Source organism: Chiloscyllium punctatum, chromosome 8 (assembly GCF_047496795.1).
Source record: "Chiloscyllium punctatum isolate Juve2018m chromosome 8, sChiPun1.3, whole genome shotgun sequence".
Classification (NCBI taxonomy): Eukaryota; Metazoa; Chordata; class Chondrichthyes; order Orectolobiformes; family Hemiscylliidae; genus Chiloscyllium; species Chiloscyllium punctatum.
This window is the reverse complement of record NC_092746.1, coordinates 104,764,791-104,785,403: the sequence shown is the minus strand read 5'-3', so window position 1 is coordinate 104,785,403 and position 20,613 is coordinate 104,764,791. Positions and strand designations below refer to the sequence as shown.

Here is a 20,613-nt window from a genome sequence, read left to right as displayed (position 1 = left end):
ACAGGGCTGTGGGGTTGATTGGTACAGGTGTCCCGGAGATGTTCTCTAAAGCGGTCTGTGAGGAAGCGTCTGGTCTCCCCAATGTAGAGGAGACCACATTGGGAGCCACGGATACAATAAATGACATTGGTGGATGTGCAGGTGAAACATTGATGGATGTGGAAGGCTCCTTTGGGAGCTTGGATGGAGGTGAGGGGGGAGTTGTGGGTGCAGGTTTTGTAATTCCTGCGGTGGCAGGAGGGGAAGGGTGGGTTGTTGGGGCGCGTGGACCTGACCAAGTAGTCACGGAGGGAACAGACTTTGCAGTAAGTAGAAAGGGGTGTGAAGGGAAATATATCCTTGGAGATGGGGTCCGTTTGGAGGTGGCGGAAATGTTGGCGGAGCATGTGGTTTATGCGGATGTTGGTAGGGTGGAAGGTGAAGACCAGGGGGGTTCTATCCTTGTTGCGACAGAAGGGGTGGGTTTGAGGGCGGAGGTGTGGGACATGGATGATATGCATTGGAGGGCATCTTCAACCATGTGGGAAGGGAAATTACGGTTTTTAAAGAAGGAGGCTTCTGGTATGTTCTGTGGTGGAACTGGACCTCCTGGGAGCAGATACGGCAAAGGCAGAGGAATTGGGAATACAGGATGGCATTTTTGCAGGAGGTAGGGTGGGAAGAGGTGCAATCCAAGTAGCTGTGGGAGTCGGTTGGTTAAGTCGATCGTCACTCGTGGAGATGGAGGAGTCAACTATTAAAAATATATGTTTGCTGTTCCTTTCCTCAAAACAATGGTCTTTTATTCTGTGGTTGTTTATGTAATGAAAATAACTGAAATTACAACAATAGTAATCTGAAGTACTTGGTGGAATATGAGACAAAGAAATTGCCATACAAGACTTTGTGTTTACAACCAATATTTTTATTTCAACTGTTCTTTTGAATTGCAAAAGAATAAAGCAAATCCATTTCTTAATAGTTTTAATTACTATACATATACAGTTGACAAAACAATTAAATTACAGAATGCTAGAATTGCCAGTCAACAAAAATTGAAAATATTTATAGTGAAGACAACATTAAAAAAAAATGATAAAATGAACTGTGGCTTTTTAAGCTCTCTTGCTGTTAATTATTTGCCTCTGAATTTCCCATTCATCAGCATTCATAAAATGTTTTACAAGATACAATCATAAGCAAGTCAATGAACAGATAGCAGAAAATCAGTTCATTGTATACCCCAAGTCAACAGATCTTTCTTATTTGATGGTGAAATTTCTGAACTTTCCTATTTGTGATGCTTCTAAATAACACTAAAGAGAGCACATTGGGGATGAACAATTATTTAAAAAAAGACTGACGGTATCATTTGGATAGAATAAAGAGGCCTTCATTCTGATGAACATCTAAGAAAAAAAAACTTTAGTCTACAGCGTTGACAATTCTGCAAAGTAAATATCATAAATATAGCTGCTAAAAAAACTCCAAAAATCTGAGAAGTATAATGATCTTCAGACAAGAAAATTCTTTTTATAACATCTTCATACATATATATTTAAGGCACAATCAGAACTGCACAGAGCAGACAATGGTAGCTTGAAGCAATAGACTTGACTGATTCAGCTGCATTATTCTATTTTGAGAACCAAACACTCAGATATTACAGAATTAACACCAGTCACAGAGTGCGCTTTGTGCAATTGTAAGTAATCTTTAATATTATTTTGCATTCAATGGGACAGTGTGATCTGTGAACAAAGATTACTGCACATGTAAATTCCATTTTGTTGATGCTTATGATTTTCTTGTTAGTTTCTGAATAAGAATCCTCATACATTCCAATTGAAATACTAGGATGCTTATAGAATGATTAGTCATCAGTGCCTGAGCAACTATTTTTAAAATAGAATTCTATTTTGTTGACATTATGAAGTAGTCAACTCTTGATTGCAATTTTTAAAATCAGATAATCTAAATGCATGGAGATATCATTAAAACTTGTCTGCAGAAATAATTCTTTATTTCTTAATAAAGGGAAAAGTTCTGCATGTAGTTGTAAATAAACACTGTACCAAGAAAAATGAAACAAATGTGAATTACATCTCTTAAGGTACAAGCAACTGACCTTCTGGTTTTCTATCAATGACCTAGATTTTGTCAATATAACTCAATACTTGTAACGTTTAATACCACTTTTGCCCTGGAATATTACTTATGCAATAATCATCTAGATACCACAAGATCAAACTAACTTCTGTTTGAGTGAAGAACGTGTTAGCTGGAATATAAAATGGCACTGCAGCATTTATAACATGATTAACGTTCTGATTAAGTGAAACAAAATGGTAAGTGAATTCAATCATTTTTGATGATTTGATGATGTGTATTGTCTCACGATTAGTAGGTCAGTATACTTTTCAGAGACACTGTACCTCAGAATCCCAGCATTGACATACTAACTGTGAGACACAGCACAATAAAATCTGAAAATATTTTGCTTCTGTAACTCAAACCTACGATATCTCATCTAAAATCAAACAATAGCTTACTTAATAACAGGTTTTTAAACCTTTTACTTCAACCCAACCTTTGATTCAAAAGAGTTGAACTAAACTTTCATACACTGATAGAAGATGTCAATACATCTGAAATACTACAAAGTATTAACATCTTTAATACATTTTTATATACAATGAAATCTTAAACCAGAGCAATGCTGTAGAAGAACATATGTGTAATAGTAATAGAACATAAGAACATCCAACAGTAGGCCTGTCAAAATACAATTTAGATTCTCCTCCGTGATTTCCAACACAATGAGATTCTGATGTCATGTATATAGGGAAGATAAACAAAGCATGCAATCCCCACATCTCCCATTAATTTAAAGAAGAATAGGTTTAGAAGAGATCTAGAATCAGTGAAGTAACTTGTCCTGTCAGTCATTAAGTGCTGAGTGAAGACATTGGGAATTCCCCAGGGAAAGGCAAAAATGCAAAGACAGAAGCCTGTGAGTAATACAGGGATGAAGAACTTATGGCACTTAAATCTACAAAACAAAATTTAAAAATCAAGACTAAAATAAATAGTTACTATTAAATCCCCATAGTTTTTACTCGAGACTCACAATTGTGAAATGCAGTTTCTGCCTCTGTAGCTTGCAGCTCTTCACAATTGCTCTGGTAAATACACAATGTGACATGTGAATTGAATGACAACTCAATAAAGCCAATATATTTTGCATCATAGCACATGCTTCTTATGAAGAACTATACACTGCGCAGCTACTGTAAAAAGCATGAGGCAACTGCTCAGTGAGACATGCAAAGTTTGTTACTTCAATAAATGGAACATTCTCCCTTCAGTATCCTTCACAAATGTCTCAGAACACATAGTAATATAATAATTACACTTGCTGTATTTACATGTTATACATTGCAAACCTACAGAAAGCAAGGCTAAAGTAATTCTGAATCCACTTTCTGCCTCACACCATATATTACAGTCTTGTACAGGAAAGAGATTTTCTTTCGAAAAACGGTAGTCAGTACATACACCACAGTTTATCCACTTTACAGCCATGGGTGACGTGTCAGTAATTGTTTTGATCAAAACAGAATTTTAAAAATTACTTGATGAACAAAAGTATTTTTAAAAAATGCACAAGCAGTGCCAAAACTCAGTAAACTATATACTGAGAGGGTGACATCATCTGTAAGACTTGGTGCATCCAGTAGCACGTGCAAAGCTTTAGGTGCGATGCTGGTGCTCCTGGAAACATGTGTATTAAAAAAAAATCTGCTAAAAGCTTGGGTGGCCAAAGGTAACAACACTGCGTTAGTGCATTCTCTAGGCCTGAGGTTGGTGCCTGGTCCCATCTTCTGTTAAATCATACCTGGAAGGTGAATATAGATAAAATTACATGCATTGCAAAAGCTATATCTGATCGAGTTAGAAGACAAAAATTCTCAAATACTATTTTCTTCACCCTACACAATATCACAAAAATGGAAAAGTAATGCTGATCTTTGTTTGGTTTGCTGAGACCAATCTGAGAAATTGAGAATAGTGACATGAGACTTACTGGAATTGACAATAGGAGCTCTGTAACTGCATGAAGCTAGACAGTGTCCCACAGCCTGACAGGCAAACTTAATGTCGTCTTTAATAAAATGTCAGGAGATATAATGGCACATGAAGTCCATCACTGCTCTCTGTCAAGCACTAAATTCATCGATCATCTCCGGTTCCATTACCTTCAGAGGCAGCAGGTTCTGGGTAAATACCATTTGCAGCAAAAGGCTTTCCTTACATCCTTTGTATTTCTTGCCCAAATCCTTAAATCAGTGTGTCCTTGTCCTTCTATCATTAGGTAATGGGAACAACTGTCAAAATCTTGTACACATTTATCAGATTTCCAGGCAACCCCACCTCTGCTCAAGGGCTGCCCCAGCTTTATAAACCCAACCTTGGAGATAAAGTCCTTCTTCCTTGGAACCATTCTGCTGCATTGCAGCACTCTCCTAAAGACATTCTTCCTAAAGTGAGATGATCAGAACTATAGACAATACTTTGGTTGTGATTTAATTCAAGCTTTATCATTTGCAGCACAAACTTCCTGCTTTTTAAATCAGTATCCCCATTTATGAAACACAAGAGACCATGTTCTGCTATATTTCACAATTAAGCACATGCGTGCCTAGTCCCTGTGTCCTACACACACTTTAGAACTGCTAAAATGCATCACCTCACATTTCACTGTTAAATTTCATTAGCAACTTATCTATTTCATTAACCTATCTGATATTGCAGGCATATAACACCATTCTCACCATGTGTCATACCGCTCAGTTTGGTATCATCAATCAATTTCAATATCCAAGATGGAGCAACACCAACAGCATAGGTCTAACTTCCATTCTAGTGGAGGGAGAGCAGGCACTGTCATCATGCCTTGATTAAGATCATTTACACCTCTGCTTCCATCTCACCTGAATAAATCTGCTAGCAAAACCCTCATCTGTTGTTTTATAAAATCGTGAGGGGCATACATATAGTGAATAAGGAAGGTCTTTTCCCTAGGGTGGGGAGTTCAAAACTAGGGGGCATATTTTTAAGGATGACAGGAGAAAGATTTGAAAAGGACATGAGACTTAAATTTTTTACAGAGATTGGATCACGTGTGGAATGAATTGCCAGAGAAAGTAGTGGATGGAGGTACAGTTACAATGTTTAAAAGACATTTTGATAAGAACATGAATAGGAAAGGTTTGAGGGATATGGGCCAAATGCAGGCAGGTGGGACTAGTTTAGTTTGGGAACATGGTCAGTGTGGACTGGTTGAACCGAAGGGTCTGTTTCCATGCTGTATGACTCTACAGCTCTATGACCTACTCCATTCATGTTCTAATACAGGTACACCACTTGCAGATCTTCTATTCCCTTTCAATCATTCAAAATGTTATCGTCTGTTTCCTAGATTGCCAAGTCCTTCACTTCAATTGACTCCCATACCCAAATAGCTTCGCATATTTAAAATTCCTGTCTTTATACTTAAATTCCTTTCCTCATGTTCCAAACACCCTCGAACACTTCAATACCTGCCCTCAAATCCACAGACCCACTAACTTCAATATCTTGCACTCCTTCTCCCATTCCCTATGTTTCAGTTCACCATTGGTGAACATAGCTTCATCCACAGGCCTCGTGATATGCAATTCTCCTGTCTGAAATATTGAGCCCTGAAAAATGAACATTTTTGGAAACTGTATAGCTTTTAATTATATTTAAATTATGTAGTAGAACATTTTTATTTGTGATATCTGGCTTTGCATTTTTTTCATCTGACATAAAATAATTATCTGATTAAAATGGACTGATGAATGAAACAGAGGACCTTAGTTAAGCTATCGTCATTGTCACGTATTCACTGTAAAGAGATCCACTGACAATTTTAGTTCTATAAAATTGAAATTGCTGTCATGATTTGGAAAGGTTTAGGAACTGTCTATTGAATATTACATATGTTTTAAACATGTTTGTTGTTGAGCAGAGAGAAGGTACTTCCCAGCAGACAACTGTTAGTGAACAAGGAGGTGCCCCCAGGTCTCTTGCAGAACTCCTAGCAAACAGCAACAGTACCAATGAGCATTGTTGGCAGATGCCAGTGAGCAAGTAGCATATCCGCTATTGGCAAGAGTGGTGCGGGGAGAGCTTAAAAGGGAGAAAGGTCAGTCCTATTTGTGAGTTCATGTGTAGTGACCTATAATTGTAAGTCAATAACAGTCTATTTCACAAGACCGTGGGCAGCACGGTGGTTAGCACTGCTGCCTCACAGCGCCAGAGACCCGGGTTCAATTCCCACCTCAGGCGACTGTCTGTGTGGAGCTTGCACATTCTCCCCGTGTCTGCGGGGACTTCCTCCGGGTGCTCCGTTTTCCTCCCACAGTCCAAAAATGTGCAAATTAGGTGAATTGGCCGTGCTAAATTGCCCATAGTGTTAGGTGAAGGGGTAAATGTAGGGGAATGGGTCTGCATGGGTTGCGCTTCGGCAGGTCGGTGTGGACTTGTTGGGCCAAAGGGCCTATTTCCACACTATAAGTAATCTAATCACCCCACTTTGCCTCCTTCCTGCTGTAAAACCATACTCTAACCCAATGTTTGGTCATCTTGCCTAATATCTCCCATTCTACCTCAGAATCCACTTTCCTGCCTGTCTCCAAATTGCCTTGATGATATTCAATATAAATGAGAGAATTGGTCAGAAGCCAAAAATATTTGCTGCAGCATTTCCAACCCAGCTTTATTCTTCAGCTTTTAGTCAACATTTTGGTACTTACCACTGCGTAGAGCCTTTAATTACCTCTTCTGTCATTTCCATTAGGAGCTATAACAAGAAATTATACATATAGAGCGGTACAAAACATGACAATTAAGAAAAATAGGAGCAGGAATCAGCAAACAATCATAGCTGATCTCATCCCAGCCTCAACTCCTGATCGCTATTCATAACCTTTCAACACACTGCTAACAAAAATCTGTATCTCTTCCCCAAATTTACTCAGTGCAATTTACAGTACAGATATGAACTGTTATACCAACTTTCTTATTCAATTGTTGATTGATACACTGTATCAATCACTGTATATTTTGAGATTCTCCCTTTCATCTTAAAGATATATAATTAAAGAGTGAAAAACATGCTATATCAGGCATTATTTTAAAAATTAAATGATGTGACAAAAGCACATGCCAATTATTGGGTTTAGCATGATCTGAAGCCAGACTGCCCATTTATGTAATAATCTGGTTAGATTCCGTAACTTCCTTGCGTAAATAAGGAAAAGTTGAAATCCTAGAGAATAAAACCACAAGATTCCAGCTTTGAACAAAAAAAGTTTACTGTATAAGGTTAGAAAATAATTATAATTTCTACTCTAATGTCCAGAATTAACAGGAGGTAAATATGGGTAACAAATCATGCGGTGTTCAAACAGGTAGCCCTGCACATCAAAAGTCATATCGTTCACAAGAGATTCTATTTCTTCACTTGCGATGGTCTACCCAGCAGGGAACTCCCTCATTCGGTTATGGACTGTCTGAATGATTGTTGCTCTCCTGGTGGTTCAATCCCTTTCCCAAAACTCCACTAGTGTCTAATTACTGGTACTAGTTCAGCTTATTATCAAATAATTTGTAGAACTACTGTTTTTGGCTTTCTCTCAGCTGCCAGACCCAGCACTCTGAGCTGAGCTAACTGACTTCTAAGACTGTATCCTTCTGTTTTGGTCATGTTATAGTCCAGCATCTAAACGCAGGCACGATGCCAGCTCCAGAGCCATGCTGCTGCCAATAACTGCTCATCTCCTAGCTACTTAAGCCCTAGCTCCTCAGTAGAACCGTAAAGCTCATAGACCATTTTGTCCTAACTGCAGTTTGCAGTAGCACTTCAGCAAAATGTAATCACTTCTCCTTTCTCGATCACTGACAAACTGACTGCTATTTACCGACTGCTGAACTGATCAGAACGACCTCTTAAAATACTGAGATCCCCCCGTTCCTCAGCAAAATCAAAGTTAGCATCCATTGGAACATTCTGTACTTATGTTACTAATTCCACAGGCTGATTAAGTACACAGCAGAAATGGATATAAAAAGTTGATTTCATCACGAGTTTGATAACTCAAGGACTTTGTTTCACACTCCTTCCACTTCTGTCGTAATTTTTCAATGCGTTGGCTACATTACTGGCCATAAATTATGGCTTATATTTGACTTGTCACAGCAACTACATATATATGCCATTTAAACTGGTTCTTCAACTAAATCTCAGCCTACAAATTCTAATGTAGTGTCAGGATACAATCCAATTTGTCACTGTTCATTTGTTAGCTGCAGTGAATGTCTTCACATCGAGAATACCCGACACTGTGTTCTGTGGCATTATCACCATGCTAAATAGGATGGACTGAGAATAAATCAAGCACCAAGCACACGTTAGGCACTGTGGGCCCTTAGCAGCAGTGGAGCTGTATGCAGACAACCTCAAGGCTTGGCATATTCCCCACTCTACTCAAGACTGGTTCAATGGAGAGTGCAGGATCACTTCAGAAGAATGTGTTCTGAAGAGTGATTGGACTCAAAACATTACCTCTGTTTCTCCCTCCACAGATGGGCTGTCAGACCTGAGTTTTTCCAGTATTTTCTGTTTTATTCCCTACTTTAATTGCTCCACCATTGCTAGTTGAGCTGTCAGCTGCCCAAGTATTAAACTCAAGAATCCCTCCTCTAAATTTCGACCTTGTTCTTTTAACAAGACACCAATCAAACTGTATATTTTTGATCAGGGTTGTGGTCATTTTCCCTAATATTTCCCCATGTGGCTCAGTTTCACATTGTATTTGACATTATGCATGTTTGGTGTCTTGGAATGGTTAACTACTACATAAATACAGAGAATGATGAACAGAAGAATTTTATCCAAAGCAAGAGAAGTGCAAATGTGATACGTGCCTTTCCCAAAAGCCCTTTGTCCCTGGATAAAAAGCCACCACTGTTCTTTACAGCTACATCCAGAGTCCTTTTCTGTACCTCTGCTTGCGATACAATGAACTCAAATCTATGGAAAAAACAAAAAAACAAATTAGGCAGCTATGCTTTCATGAAATTGGTTTTTGCAAAACATGCACATCCATAATCGACTGGAGGCCACTGATCGGTCATGTGGAGCTCTCGCTAAACAGCAGATCAACTATGACATAGATACCACACTCTTTAGAATTACTATTTCATTCTATCACGTGATCAGTAGAAAGAGAGACTGTAATCTTAATAGACAGAAATAGTGAATAAAATATGCTGTATTAATACACACTCCACTTTTATACCATAATCTCAATCCATGAATGAATTAAATATTGAGCATCTGATGCTCTCAGTTGCTTCCTTGTAAATATGTGAAAACTTTGGTTTGCAGGGGGTAGTCTAATTTTTCAAAGGGCTGGCTTGGGATCTGGTGAGAGCTGGATGCGAAAACTGCAGGAGCAGTCATCTTAGGATCTTCAGGGCAGTTCGAAAATTTTTAAAAGTGTTTGAAGCAGAAAGAAAATGGATATTTAGCGCTTCAGAAATTGTTTGTTACACAGCTGTGGAATTGGTACAAAGGATAATTTAAGTTTATCTGTCTTTACTTTTTTCACCGGTTTCTTCCTACTTACGCTGGTGCAAGTAGTGGACTTTCATTTCTCCTTATTCGCCTCTTTTGGCCTTATCGATACTGCCGGGTCTTTGAGGAACTATCTGCTGCTCTGCTGAGGCAGCACCAGGCTTACCCAACACAGCTACCTCTGTCATTGCTGCTCACACTAGACAGACAATTCTCACTTCCTGGAGATGCTTAATTAGGGCACAAACATTCAAAACCAAGGTTGCAAAAGTGAAATTGAGATGTGGCACTTCGATCTGGCCACCCTCCTGTCTGAAAGTAGGATTTGAGTGTAGAGGAATTAATTCTACTGCATTTTTATCCTCAAGATTTTGACTTATCCTTTGGTACAGTACTCGGGTGCCTGCAACCCTTTAGCACCTCACCTTTAGCAACTGCAAATCCAGTGGGAGAGCCATCACTCAATTTGATCTTGTTCTCACTCACCCAACATTCATGTTACTGCAATAATCCAGCAAGTACCACTAAACTGAAGAACCAGTGGGAATAACGGTCAATATTTTTCTTCCCTGTATTCTCAGCATAGGCTAATTAAAGCCACTATAAGATTAACTAGCTCTATTGTTAGAATAGATACCCCTCATGATTTTAAAAACCTCTATAAGGTTACCCTTCAGCCTCTGACCAGGGAAAACAGTCCAGCCTATTCAACCTCTCCCTATAGTACAAACCCTCCAACCCTGGCTGAACCCTTTCAAGTTTCACAACATCCTTCTGAAGTGGGAGATGGCATGGGGAAGGGTGACACTAGGCACACTGACACATAAGATGGCCATGAGCCATATGTTGGCCACTTGACACATAAGATGGCCACCGGACCACAATATGGAGAGAGACAGCACAGCAAACACAGATTATGCCTGGGGCCACCAGAATGCCAACACAATGCACTCACAACCTAGCTAATTAGTTTAAGGTGGGTGAGGGTGAGAATACATGAACTCATCCACAGACTCTATCAACAAACACATCGACCTGGACCCAATATAATGGCCACTACAGCGGACAGCTCAAACTGACAACCGGAAGCGGCAGAGAGAGGTCACTATAAATGCAGGAGGAAACAGCACAGAAGTGCTTCACAAGAGGCTCCCAAGCACTGAGGATGTCACCTAGACAGGGGACAAAACGTTTGCAAGACAAATTCCCAGCTCGGCGAACAGAACCACAACAAAGTCTGATCTCCCAACTCCAGTACTCAATACTCTGGCCAATAAAGGAAAGCATAGGCTAATTAAAGCCACTATAAGATTAACTAGCTCTATTGTTAGAATAGATACCCCTCTATTGTTAGAACAGATACACCTTCTTCACAATCATATCCACCTGCGACTCCACTTTCAAGGAGCTATTAACTTGCACTCCAAGGTCTCTATGTTCAGCAACACTCCCTTGGACATTACTATTCAGCGTGTAAGTCCTGCCCTAATTTGCATTTCCAAAATGCAGCACCTCCCATTTATTTAAATTAAACTCCATCTGCCACTTTTCAGCCCATTGGCCCACCTGATCAAGGACCCGTTATAATGTGAGGTAACCCTCTTCACTGTCCATTACACCTCCAATTTTGTTGTCATCTGCAAACTTACTAACTATACCTCTTATCCTCATATCGTCTAACTCTCTATAGTCTCCCTTCTGAATCTAATCCTTTTCCCTTCCAATGTCATTGGTTCCAAAGTAGACAATGACCTCTTGCTGGCCCCTCTCCCCCTTGAGAACATTCTGCACTCTCTCTGACAGCAGGGAGGCAACACACCATTCTGATTTTTTGCTGCTGGCCACAGAAAAGTCTTTCTGTGCCTCAGACTAGAGAGTCTTCTAAGACAATCGATCTATTGGAACCTGACGTACCCCTCGTTACATTAGTGCCAGTCTCAATACCAGAAACTTGGCTGTTGGTGCTACATTCTCCTGAGAACCCATCACCTCCCACAAGGTCTGGAATACAGGTAAGTACTGAAAAAACTCAGTAGTTGGTGATAGAAACAGAGTTAGGACCCGAGTTAGTGCTACATTGTTCGAGTCCAAAATGACTCAACTTTGGAACCTGTCATTAAAGTGGGAATGTATTCAGTCAGGCCGAGGAGGACGGCAATGTATAGAACTGTTCAGGCCTCCTTTCAAGGAAGAAGCAGTGAGCCCTCAGACAGTCCTGTTGGTAGATGGATGTATGCATAGAGGAATTGCACAGCTATGATGAAGATGTAGCTGCTGGTATCAGGAGGCTGGAATTGGTCAAAGTCAGAACAAACTGGTAGTTCCAAAGTTATGTTGGATTAGACTCTGCAAATACTACAAGACCTGCTGAACTTCTATGGCACTTTGTTATTATTTCATGAGATGCACTTACCAAATAGTGAGAATTTATCAGATTTATATAACAAAGCTATACTTCTAAGAAAATAAAAACACTTCCGTGAAATATCCATCCGTACTGCACAAGTGACAATGATCGAGGCAAATGCTTACACCATACTACTGAGCAAATACTCTAATTTGAGAATTGACAGGTTGGGAGTAGGCCTAAAATGTGAAATGCTTGGTGTTGGGCAAGAATATAAAATTATCACCCTGGTTTTCCAATTGGTCCATGGCCTCATCCCTATACTGTTAATGTCTTCCAGCCCCATAGTCCTTAGATTTCTGCACTCCTTCTAATTCTCACCTCTTGTACACCCCAATTTTAATTGCTCCACCGTATCTTCGATTGTTTCGGCCCTAAATCTGAAACTGGTGTTGGAGGTTGAGACAGCTCATAATATCTGTTTTGTTGCATCTTGCATTTCATTATATACATGTTACGAAGAAGCTCTGCAGACATTCCCAAAACTGCCATCTACAACAGTGCATATAAATGGACCTTCAAAAAGGAGAATCTGTGAATATATTTTTGTCAACTTATTCATTCACGCCTTGGTGGAACATGAACCAAAACCAGTGGCAAAGAGGCAGGGACATTACCACTGTTAATACAAGACCCCTTTCTAGAAGAACATGTTTGGAATCTCACAAAGTTAATGGATTTAAACAGGAAGTAACATTCCAAAACTACCAGCTCCTACATTGGTATGTTTCATTACTTTCTGAAAGTGTAATAAATGTTGTAACTGTTATCGTGATCATTTCATTACAAATAGTGAATCTTCAGTTTGATTGATTAATAATTTAAACAGGAATATTTTAAAATAAATGCAAATATTCCTCTACTCACGTTTCATCATAGACTGGATTTAACTGTCTCTTCAGCACAGATGTTTTTCTCCTTCCCGATCTTCTTTTATCAGGCAATAAATACAATCGAACATATGGATCGGAGCCATCTTCAGAAAAAGCTATTAAATTACTGCAGAAGAAAAATTAATGTAAGACATAGTCAATTCAAACTTTGGGTACAAGCACTCAGCAATTTAGAAAGATAGCAATAACAACCGCGACCTTCACAATCTGTGAAGACATACAATCTTCTGTTGCTTGGAGTGAGAAGTGATATAAACACAGGGTTCATTATTACCCACAAACTATACAAACCTGCAGATCATCAAGATTGCTCCTTCAGTCAATGCATGCCCAGCTTTACCGTCCACACAACCTTTGCCAATCAAATATTCCAACCATTTTTTTCCTGAACACCATAAAAGAGTGGGTTAGCCAACTCCTTCAGGTTGGTCTATTAAGAATCACATCAAGAATCAGCTGCTTTGTTGACCTCATCTCAGTGAGCAACTACCATGAATCTGACTCAAGAATGTGAAGAATTATTATTCTAACTTCAGGTACCAAATTAGAGAAGTCGTTTTCAGAATACTTCCTAGCTATTGTATTTCCTCCTTTACATTACAAACCTTATTCATATTTGTGCAGTCACACCAATTCATTAGACTGTTGCATTACCTACCGGCAAGCATGTACAATGACAATAAGTTTGTTTCTTTGGGAACTGTGTCGAAGAGTTAGCTGAATCTGACCCAATGGTGATTGACCAAGAGTTGTCCCACTGCAACATACAAAATGTACAAAGATTTACTAATGAGACCAATTCTCTTGCAATACTGATGAATCACACCAAATTTAACCCAGTCAAAATAAGTGATCAAATCGCAATAGGCTGCAGAGCATTCTACATATTTTAAACTAAACAGCTTAATTTTCCAAAAACAAAACCCTTAAACTTCATGAGGGCTGTTGTTTTTTTTAAAAAACCTGTTTTTGTCAAAGCAAATGTGTTGAATGGAATAGGTGGCACCCTTTTCTCTGTTCCAAAGTTACGCAAAAGAAAACAGCTCTCTCCCACAGCCAAGGCTGTTTCTTCATACAGTTACAGTTGCAAGAGTTATGTTCCTAGTTAATGCCCACTATTGCTGAAGTGGTAGACAAGTGGAGAAGTGGAAAGAGAAAATTCCAGAGTTTAGAGCCTGGACAATTGAAGACACATGGAGTAATTAAAATTGGGAATGCACTAGAGTCCAGAATTAGAAAGACTGCAGATCTGTCAAAAGGACTTTGGGGCTGGAGGACATAAAGGGGCAAGACCATGGAGGGATTGGAAAATTAGGGTGATAATTTTATATTCAGGACTTGGCTTGACCAGGAACCAACGTAGGTCAGTGAGTACAAGGAAGACAGCAACATGAGACTCGTTATGAGTTAAGAGACAGACAGCAAAGTTTCGGTATCAAATTTACAGAGGGTAGAAGGAAGAAAGACCAGCCAGGTGGGCCTGACAACTAAAGGTAATATGAATAACTTTCAGCAGCAGATGAGACAGAATGAAAAGTAATTTTTTGTCTTGTTCAAAGAGAGAAGTAAAGAAAACTTCTGTGTAAGACAAAATATTTTTCAGCAAAAAAAAATCAAATGATTTTACATTCCCATTCCTTAAGATCAGTTTTAAGTTATGAAACAACTCCTCCCGGCCAACCAGTGTAAAAGGCAGTGGGACTGTACTTTTGGAGTTGACGCAGTCTCTGGTGTAACTCCTGCGTGGCAAAGGGTAAAGATACATCGGAGGCAATACTTGGAGTTGGTTCTTTAGAAGAAAGATGAGATGGAGAGCCTGTTTGGCTGGAGCTGGCGTTAGCTGATGCAGTTTGTTGAAGATTGGCAGGCCTCTGAGGGCTGAGGGAAGCAGTGCTGTAGTTCTCCAGCCTGTCTGTCTTCTCAGGCTTTTTGATGCTGTCAACAGGAGGAGCAGTGGGGGAGGGCTTGCTTGACTCTGAGGGCGGGACCAGTGGCACTTTGGATGCTGGCTTCCGATTATCTTTGCTATGAGATGGTTGCTTCTTTAACTGAGCTGATGAACCATCTGGAGTCTTGTCTCGTTTTTCAAGACCAAGGATCTGTAAAGAGGAGAAAGAGTGTGAAAAGAGTGAAAACTACAAGCTTTATGAAGTAACACAAGAATATGGTGCTGAAATGTAAAGATAGAAAATGTTTTTTTTAAGTTAGTGGTAGATGAAGAAAGCCGAAGTCCATTTTAATTAATATTTAGTCCTATTCAACACACGTTAGACCTCTACGATCCTGCATAAAGGATTGCAGACAAACAAGAGATACCAATCTTCTCAAGGAAAGCAAGTGACCATTTTAAACTTTGGTTGTTTTGTTTTCGTCATAATAATATTTTTAAAGGAAATGTTGGGCAGTCTTTAACAGGAGACAGGGTTTCCCGGTTACCCCTTACCTATTGCATTAATTGGTTGAAAAGGGGCTCTATACCCCTCAGATAGGCAGAGGTCTGGCCTCAGAGACCTGCCAGTCAAACTGACAGCAATATTCACTGTAGATACTAGAACTGGTGTCCACAACTGGTGTCCACAACCTTGGAATATTGCGTGCAGTTCTGGTCTCCTTCCTATCAGAAGGATATTGTGAAACTTGAAAGGGTTCAGAAAAGATTTACAAGGATGTTGCCAGGGTTGGAGGATTTGAGCTATAGGGAGAGGCTGAACAGGCTGGGGCTGTTTTCCCTGGAGCATCTGACCTCAGAGGTTTACACAATTATGATGGGCGTGGTTAGGGTAAATAGACAAAGTCTTTTCCCTGGGATTGGCAAATCCAGAACAAGAGGGGAAAAGATATAAAAGAGACCTAAGGGGCAACTTTTTCACACAGAGGGTGGTACGGGTATGGAATGAGCTGCCAGAGGAAGTGGTAGAGGCTGGTACAATTCCAACATTTAAGAGGCATTTAGATGGGTATATGAATAGGAAGGGTTTGGAGGGATACGGGCCAGGTGCTGGCAGGTGGGTTTAGATTGGGTTGGGATATCTGGTCGGCATGGACAGGCTGGACCAAAGGTTCTGTTTTCACGCTATACATCTCTATGACTCTAAGAAAGTGAGACCTAGGAGAGACTTGAGCAGATAGAACGGGTGCCTTAACAGGGAGGTCAGTATTGAGATGGAGAGCAATTTGTTAAGTGCGTACAAGACAATTTTCTGATTCAGTGTGTGGATGAACCCGCTACCTCAGATTACAACAGGAACTTGACCAGATGGGCCAATGGGCTGAGAAGTGGCAGATGGAGTTTAATTCCGATTAATGCGAGGTGCTGCATTTTGGGAAAGCAAATCTTAGCAGGACTTATCCACTTAATGGTAAGGTCCTAGGGAGTGTTGCTGAACAAAGAGACCTTGGAGTGCAGGTTCATAGCTCCTTGAAAGTGGAGTCGCAGGTAGATAAGGATAGTGAAGGTGGCGTTTGGTATGCTTTCTTTTATTGGTCAGAGTATGGAGTACAGAAGTTGGGAGGTCATGTTGTGGCTGTACAGGACATTGGTTAAGCCACTGTTGGAAGATTGCATGCAATTCTGGTCTCCTTCCTATTGGAAAGATGCTGTGTTCAGAAAAGATTTACAAGGATGTTGCCAGGGTTGGAGGATTTGAGCTACAGGGAGAGGCTGAACAGGCTGGGGCTGTTTTCCCTGGAGGCTGGTGGCTGAGGGGTGACCTTATAGAGGTTTACAAAATTATGAGGCGCATGGATAGGGTAAATAGACAAAGTCTTTTGCCTGGGGTCGGGGAGTCCAGAACTAGAGGTTTACACTGAGAGGGGAAAGATATAAAAGAGGCCTACGGGGCAACTTTTTCAAACAGAGGGTGGTACAGGTATGGAAAGAGCTGCCAGAGGAAGTGGTGGAGGCTGGTACAATTGCAACATTTAAGAGGCATTTGGATGGGTATATGAATAGGAAGGGTTTGGAGGGATACGGGCCAGGTGCTGGCAGGTAGGACTAGATTGGGTTGGGATATCTGGTCAGCATGAACGGGTTGGACCGAAGGGTCTGTTTCCATGCTATACATCTCTATGACTTTAAGAAAGTGAGACCTAGGAGAGACTTGAGCAGATAGAACGGGAGCCTTAACAGGGAGGTCAGTAGAGAAGGAAAACATTCAAGTAGGGAGGTGGGAAGGGAGAACACTATTTAGGAAAGGGGCCTTTGAGAAAGGCTGTCAGGGCTCCTATTTTCACAGCTAGCTGTTATGGTCATTGCTGTAATACCCAACAGAAACAGTAGTTTTACGTTTTGACTGCAAAGGTGAGATTTGTTAAAACTCCTTAAAAGATGTCAATATATGGCTGTCAAGTTGCTTATGCTACTTGTACTTAGAAAGAAACATATCTAGACCACATCTTTCAAGGGTGGATACTTGTTAAAGTTAACAATTTTAGATACAAACAGCCAGCTGTAACACTGTAATAAAGACAAAAATTACAGACAGGGTTCTGAAGAAGGGTTATTCGGCTTGAAACATTAGCTTTATTTTGTCTCCACAGATGCTGTCAGACCTGCTGGGTTTCTCCAACAATTTCAATTTTTGTGTTTCAACTGAAACTCCATATTGGAATAAAGGTCATACAAATTGTGATCTGCTGCGGAGTTCATGGATTGAAATGGCTTGAAATGATGGAAATGAAGAGACATTTCTTCACCCAGAAAGTGGTGGGACTGTGGAATTCACTGCCTCGGAGCACAGTGAAGGCTGGGACGTTAAATGTCTTCAAGACAGAGATTGATACATTCTTAATCTCGCAAAGAATTAAGGGACATGGGGAGAGTGTGGGTAAGTGGCGTTGAAGTGCCCCATCAGCCATGACTGAATGGTGGAGTGGACTTGATGGGCCGAATGGCCTTACTTCCACTCCTATTTCTTATGGTCTTATGATTTTAACAGAAGGGAAGGATTCTTAGACATAATTTGTTTGGAAAAGAAGACAGAAGATTGTCCATGGCGGACTGAACACAGCAAAAGACAAACAAATGGGGACTGATGAGCCAGTGTTCCAGAATGCAAGGACCACATAACGATGCCTTTGTGAAATATTACAACTTTGTACTTATTGCATCTAACTTAATAAATTCTGGAATGTTTAAGCCAATGTACTCATATCTACTTTGATCAGTAGATAATACGAACTGAGTCAAAGATTGATTTAAAGTTTAAGGTTGAATATAAAACACAAACATCCACACTTATAAAGCAGCCATTTTCCTTTTATCACCAGAGGCCTGAGCAGGGTGGCCTGTCAGTTACCTGCAATCATGACCTTCTCTGACCAGCCTCAAAATTGTGTCAGTAATTGGCCACTTAAGGGCATCAATTAGGGTGAGGATAACATCCACTGTAAAACCAAGACCAGGGTACGAGCTGATAGCAGCAAGGCCACTCAGGCAATTTAACACTCCCCCCTGCAACCATGCCAGTGGGGACTATTAAATACGTTAATCTGAGATTGTCTGAGAATTAAAGCAGTGGATCTTCGTACTTTCTCCCATAAACAGCAGAGGACACTGGATCAGCTGTTAAACACGAGATCGATAAATTTTTGTGAAGCATAAGTGTGAAGGCTTTGAGCCAAAGGCATGTTTAGATGGAGTTAAACCACATGATCTTGTCAAATGGTGGAACATTCTCAAGGGACTGAATAGTCTACTCCTAGCCCTATGTTCCTAATTCTTGCTGATTTATGCAGTACTTCATTCCAGTACTTGTCATCAACTGGGGGGAAAACAAAAGCCTGACAAGAAAATTTAGATGTAAACTGCCTTAAAAATCCACTATTTGCCACCAAGTAGTATATGACTATTGAGTCATAGTCATACAGCATAGAAACAGAATCTGGGGTCAACTCGATTGTTTGCAGTTGTGTGTTTAATTTGAACTGCGATTTCATTGTTAGATCTTTAGCTTTGAACAAATGTTTAAGAGGCAGGTTAAAAGGCAAGAAACAAGTGATGGTTCTCGCTAGACTGGAGGAAGCAAACATTTTTAAAAATTCATTTATAGGATGTAGTGTTGCTGGCTGGCCACCATTTATTGCCTGTCCCTAGTCAGTCAATGTCCAAAGCACCAAGCAAACAGAAAATCAAAGAAATAAAACTATACCATGGTTACATTTTTGAGATTAGCTTTAGTATTGCTATTAACACAAAGTTAACTTTTCTTGAGAACATTCCAAAAGGAGATAAATTGCAACAAGTATAACTGCTTGACTGCAACACCTTACACAAGCTCCCACAGACAAACACAAAAGTCTACATGCATGGATACGACGATTCAAATAGATAAAACACGCAGAAGCTGAAGTTCACATTCTTGGAGTAACAATAGCCTGTATCGCTCATTTCATTTGATTTATCATCTAGCTGAAGAATAATTTTAGCCCAGCCAAAAATAATGGAGATAAAGCAAATGGGCCATGACACATATTAATGTATGGATAAAAAATGTGCTTTCCCAAAACTTGAATGTTATTAGCACACATGCAGTGACAGCTTTCCTACATTTAACACAGTACACAAATTTTTAAATGGTATTTATGGAATTCTGAGATTCCCTGAAGTTGCACTTCAGCAACAGCTGATTATTTCCCTCCCACCTCCTGGCTGCACTGCAGAACCACCTCCTCAAAGTAATATGGACTATGACCTACTATGGCAGAAATGTTTTTCATGGATGACAACATACATTACTTACTTTAAAAATCACATTCAGACCTTTCACAAAGATCAAAAATGAACTATTACCAAGTTGCAATCTGAAGATTAGATTTTAGATCGAATAGTGACACTGCTGCATCCATTTTGTTTTCCTCAAGTGTAAGGCAAGTCCAACATCCCTACTTGGGACATAATTTGGGTAAATGAGTCACCTTAGTCACCCACAATCTATACCTTATAGGGCCTTTTATTAAGTTAAAATCAGTAGCGAAAACTGGAGGATTCAACTAAACATTTGATATTTTATTACCATGTCCTGGACAAGACGACAATATTCCTAATAACTAAAGCTATTAGCTCAGGATTTGCTCTTCCTGCAGTCCAGCAAAGTAGATATCAGGAGAAGAGACTTCAAAATCAACAGACTGGCTGAAAATCAGAAGGAAGGGCAGACATCAAAATACTTCAGCATTGCCAAATTAACTAGTTTGTTCAAGGAATCAACACAAGCAGGGATCTTTATGTCAGCCAAGTTTTGTAGTTATATAAACAGAAACATGCCTGTTCCAGGTAAGCAATTTCATTTTAGTTGGCACTGACCACTATTTTTAAATACTATCCTAAATTGGAGATAATGGCAGGTGGCTTTTGTTTCAACAGACACAAAGACACTGTTCACACATACTCGAAGCATGATCTTCATCTTGAGAGTGCTGCTAGGACCTGAGTTGTTTAACTGGAATCGTTGGTCCATGGTTAGGTCTTCAGCCTCCAGCAATTTTTTAAGAGGTAGGTTAAATGAACCTAGCGAGCACTGGTGATGGTCATCCTTAGCCTGGAGAAAACAAACAACACAATAGTGAACTTTCAAAGCATCAAGCTTTGAAAGACCATTTAATAGAAAGGACAAAACTATTTTGTATTGGAGGCTGGAGGCCAACACCGCAAATGAATCCCACCAGAA

At 39.9% G+C, this 20,613-nt stretch overlaps 1 protein-coding gene across 3 annotated transcripts in view; it reads right to left on the bottom strand.

Moving 5' to 3' along the window:
• Positions 1-893: 893 nt before the first annotated feature.
• esyt2b (extended synaptotagmin-like protein 2b) overlaps positions 894-20,613 on the bottom strand; it is a 228,597-nt gene continuing 208,877 nt past the window's right edge. For all 3 annotated transcript variants that reach the window (XM_072576195.1, XM_072576196.1, XM_072576197.1), the window contains 7 exons: positions 20,335-20,484; positions 14,654-15,045; positions 13,605-13,703; positions 12,921-13,052; positions 8,995-9,100; positions 6,822-6,868; positions 894-3,877 (listed from right to left, as the gene is read on the bottom strand). In XM_072576195.1, the coding sequence (XP_072432296.1) occupies positions 3,832-3,877; positions 6,822-6,868; positions 8,995-9,100; positions 12,921-13,052; positions 13,605-13,703; positions 14,654-15,045; positions 20,335-20,484 (972 nt within the window). In that variant the 3' untranslated portion in view covers positions 894-3,831. The remainder of the gene's footprint in view (positions 3,878-6,821; positions 6,869-8,994; positions 9,101-12,920; positions 13,053-13,604; positions 13,704-14,653; positions 15,046-20,334; positions 20,485-20,613) is intronic.